This window comes from Zingiber officinale, unplaced genomic scaffold (assembly GCF_018446385.1).
Source record: "Zingiber officinale cultivar Zhangliang unplaced genomic scaffold, Zo_v1.1 ctg213, whole genome shotgun sequence".
Classification (NCBI taxonomy): Eukaryota; Viridiplantae; Streptophyta; class Magnoliopsida; order Zingiberales; family Zingiberaceae; genus Zingiber; species Zingiber officinale.
Genome location: NW_024589893.1, coordinates 87,290 through 91,839, shown reverse-complemented (window position 1 = coordinate 91,839; position 4,550 = coordinate 87,290). Strand labels below are relative to the sequence as shown.

The window sequence follows — 4,550 nt, the reverse complement described above, 5'->3', positions numbered from 1 at the left end:
ATGGCTGCTACATACAGGGATGCGATACACAATTTGATCTTCCTGTAAAGAAGATGGATGATATATGCACAATTATGTATACCAGTGGCACAACCGGTGACCCCAAGGGTGTATTGATATCAAACAAGAACATAATTACTCTCATCTCCGGTGTAGATCGACTTCTTCTTTCTGTGAATGAGCAGGTAATTGACTTTATAAATTATCCCTGCAATTTTCTTTGGTTCCATCTAATACCTTGTTTCTCCTGTTTTTGAATCCTTAAAGTTGCATGAAGATGATGTTTATATATCATATCTTCCCCTTGCACATATATTTGACCGAGTTATTGAGGAGATGTTCATTTACTGTGGGGCTTCAATAGGATTTTGGCGCGGAGTAAGTCTTCCAGCTCAAGACTGTACCTTGACTAAAAATAGCCTTCAGTTACATTAAGTTATTTATATTCAGGATGTCAAATTATTGGTAGAAGATATTGGTGAATTGAAACCAACAGTCTTTTGTGCTGTTCCTCGAGTGCTTGACCGCATTTATTCAGGTACTTTGTGAATGCTTATATTATTCATTGTGTTGTATGAACTGTAATTCATTGAAATATTTTGAAATTTGGTTATAGCTGCCACAACATGAAAAATAAATTTAATAAAGAGGGCTAAAGTTCTTTGGAACTCTCAAAAAGACTTTAAAAAATGATGTTTTTTTTTATCTAAGACTGGGTCATTACAGATCAAGAAACTAATTTGATGCATGCATCTTTGAGTTCGTCTATGTATTTATATTTTATATCTAACTATTTTCTTAACCTTCAAATATGAAATTCTGCCTTACTCGATATGTCCACTCGTTTCACAGGGCTGCAGGCCAAGATTTCATCAGGGGGCATACTGAAGAAGACATTATTTAACCTCTCATATAAATAGTAAGTTATTTTCTTTTTATGGCACTAATATGATTCTCCTTTTGAATATACATTTAGACCATCTTGTAACTGTACATGTGACTCACCATATACGATTCACGGAAAGGCTCCTTAATCCATCTCGAGCTTTTTCATTACACCTCTCTCTCCAATCTTCAATCAAATTTGCATTCTCCAGCTTTAAAATGGATGCACAAACAATCAAGGACTTTTGACTGTTCTTTTTTTCTTTTGCGCCTTGTTCATTCAATTGTTGCTTTTGGCTTCAAGCGTACAGGACTAAGATTTCAGGGAGTTTGTAACTGAAAAACTACACAGTGAACCCTTCTTGGTGGAGAGTACAACACTGCCCATTGAATTGTTTGCCTTTGTGTGTGTGTGTGTGTGTGTGTGTGTTTTAGTTTTTAGTTATCCCATTTTTTATGGTATTGTTTTTTCTTTATTGGTTATGCATTTACATCTGGAGTGTTGCAGCAAACTTTACAACATGATGCAAGGAAGGAGGCATGACAAGGCAGCTACAATTTGCGATAGATTGGTATTTGACAAGGTGATTTGAATGATCAGTAGAGTTTGCTATCATGAAGTGTGCTTTTCTGAATTTTTGCTACTAGTAGTCCTAATACTTCCCAATAGTATAGGAAGATCCATACAGTTGACCACACTTAGTGGGATAAAAGCTTTGATTGTTGTTGTAGTAGTCCTAATACCTATCCTTACATGTTTACTGAAGAACTTTACAACATATTCACAGGTAAAACAAGGGCTTGGGGGAAATGTAAGACTCATCCTATCTGGAGCTGCTCCTCTAGCGACCCACATAGAACAATTTCTAAGAGTAGTGACATGTGCACACGTTGTGCAAGGATATGGTATAAAAAGTGTTGGATGTTTGAAACATTAACAAAGTTTAGTAACCTTAAATTTTTTGAAGCTAAATTAAAGGATTTGGTAGTTCAAAATTTTCATTTAGAATATTTATATCAAGGTTGAACTATTACAAAGTTCATATTATGAAAATTACAATGTTGAGTATGTTAACTGTTGGTGCTAAATTTTGTAGCTAATTTACTTGCTTTTTGAAATAAATTTTGAATGCTAGGTCTTACGGAAACATGTGCTGGGACATTTGTGTCATTACCTAATGATTTTTCGATGGTTGGAACTGTGGGCCCACCTGTACCAAATGTCGATGTGCGGTTGGAGTCAGTTCCTGAGATGAACTATGATGCTCTTTCAAAGGTTCCTCGTGGAGAAATATGCATCAAAGGAGATACATTGTTTGCAGGATACTACAAAAGAGAAGATCTCACAGAAGAGGTTATGATTGATGGATGGTTTCACACAGGTTTGTCTCGGCATCCTTACTGAGTATATGTATCATGTAAATTTTCTGTTTTCAGTGTTCGTTTTCACAAACCAAACAAGGATATGAAGTTTTGAAAATTTCATGTTCTTGGTTTTTAGGTGACATTGGCGAGTGGCAGCCTGATGGAAGTATGAAGATCATAGACAGAAAGAAAAATATTTTTAAACTTTCACAGGGAGAATATGTTGCTGTTGAAAATTTGGAGAACATATATGGCCTTGTATCGGATATTGATTCGGTACGTCTCTTTCCTAGTAGCAACTGACAAAGAACTATTTTTGTTGTATGTATTGTTACTGTGTTTTTGCAATTTTGCATGAAACGTTTAGAAACATCCTCAACTTGTATTCTTTTACATGAAATATGTATCTCTTTTGCGATCGTTCACATGGTTCATCATGTAAATAAAATTGTTTCCGAACAAATAAAAACCAAATTAAATCAAATAAAGTTTTGTGTTGGATTGACACAAACAAAAACAATAATTGTGATTGCTTGCCACATATTGTACCAAAAATATAATTCATCCTCATAGTTATTATTTTTATAATTTCCATTTGATTAGCTTGCATCTCAGGCACATGAACCTGAAAATTATGGGATCATAGGGAAATTTTATGATTGATTTACATTGCGTCTCAATAACTCGTTTCAGATATGGATCTACGGAAATAGTTTTGAGTCAGTCCTTGTTGCTATAGTCAACCCCAATATGCAAGCTCTTGAACAATGGGCTCTAGCAAATGGCATTAGTGGGGATTTTTCCATGCTCTGTCAAAATCAGAAGGCAAAAGAATACATTTTGGGTGAGTTAATGAAGATTGGTAAAGGAAAGAATGTGAGTCGTCCTAACTCTTGCCTTGTCTACCTATTATTTTTTCAGATGCAATATTTGATATCACATCTCACATTCTTGCAGTTGAAAGGCTTTGAGTTTATTAAAGCTGTTCACCTTGATCCAATACCGTTCGATATGGAACGCGACCTACTTACCCCAACATACAAAAAGAAGAGGCCACAACTACTAAAGTATTATAAGGTACAAACAAATCTTTCTTTTCCAACCCTTCTTGGAACATGGAAAAAGTTGTGTGAGTAGTCACAATATCATGGGCTATATATGTTCTCAAACTCTACGACAAGTCTCACCTATATTTATGTTTTGATCTCAATGCTAATGCAATTTGTTTACTTTTCAGAGTGTCATTGATGACCTATACAAAAGCTTGAAGTGAACATAGTGGCTACTATGCATAACAGTTCATGGCATTAGCGCAACAAATCATAGGCTTATCGGAAAGAGATTATATCGTTCAACTGGAACTTAACGGCTTTGTTGCTTCTGTTTCACCGGTTGATTTTGGTAACATGTTCTTGGAGTTATCAGAATTGTGTCAATTTCCCAAAGAAATTGAAAACATTCGCAAAGAAGCAGCTGCGCTTATATTGACGTACTCTAATTGTGTATCTATCTCCTTTGCATGCAAGTTGAAAATTGTTATCCTTATAGTTACTGCCTTTGTGTCTTTCAATGTCCGACCCATTTTCTCGTTGTCCTCTAGATTCATAAAGTAGGGGTGTTAAAAATAAAGTTAAATGTTAAATTAAATTTTAGTAGATTTTAAACTAAATCTGAATTTAAAGTTTAGTAGATTTTTTAAAGGTTAAATTAAATTTTATTTTAAAAGTTAAATGTTTTTAATATAAAGTTAATATGATAATGATAAAATATTGAGATAAAAATAAAGAATTATAGAGAAAATATAAAAAATGTCATTTTTAATTGGATTATTTGAGTTTGAGTTCGGGTTTAAGATTTTCATATTGTATTCGTATTCGGGTTAGATTTTTTTAAAAATCTTTATTTGATCCGATCTAAATTCAATCAACCCATCCAAATTGGCAACCTTATTGCCAAGTGCGTTTTAGAGTTTTAACTTTTATCACTTTACCTATCATTCATTCTCATTGAAGCCAAAAGGTAAATTGGTCATCTCAAGGCAACCTTGCACTCTCTAAAAATGGGTAAATCATAAGAATATTCGGGGATGAGTCTAGAACTGAGAGATAGACAGGACTGATCTCGAGTTGGTTAAGTCCATCAAGAAATCCAAGTTCACTTCGTGCGAGCACATTATTATCTCGCTTTTTTGTATATTTGACATAATTTTAAATTATTGTTGAATGATTTTTTAAAATTATTTAAGAAATTATTAAATTAATTTATCGATAATAATATTTAATTCATAGACGTTGAAAATT

The 4,550-nt window shown here is 33.7% G+C and overlaps 1 protein-coding gene across 1 annotated transcript; it reads left to right on the top strand.

Annotated features, from left to right (window-relative positions):
- Positions 1-23: 23 nt before the first annotated feature.
- Positions 24-3,801, top strand: LOC122036807 (long chain acyl-CoA synthetase 4-like; the record flags this gene model as incomplete). The annotated part of the gene is given in 11 exon segments (XM_042596226.1): positions 24-185; positions 268-378; positions 451-538; positions 853-919; positions 1,394-1,469; positions 1,674-1,791; positions 2,022-2,267; positions 2,387-2,526; positions 2,944-3,126; positions 3,208-3,327; positions 3,488-3,801. Coding segments are annotated over 11 exon segments (1,347 nt in total), but the record flags the coding sequence as incomplete, so codon positions are not given.
- Between the last annotated feature and the right edge of the window lie 749 nt (positions 3,802-4,550).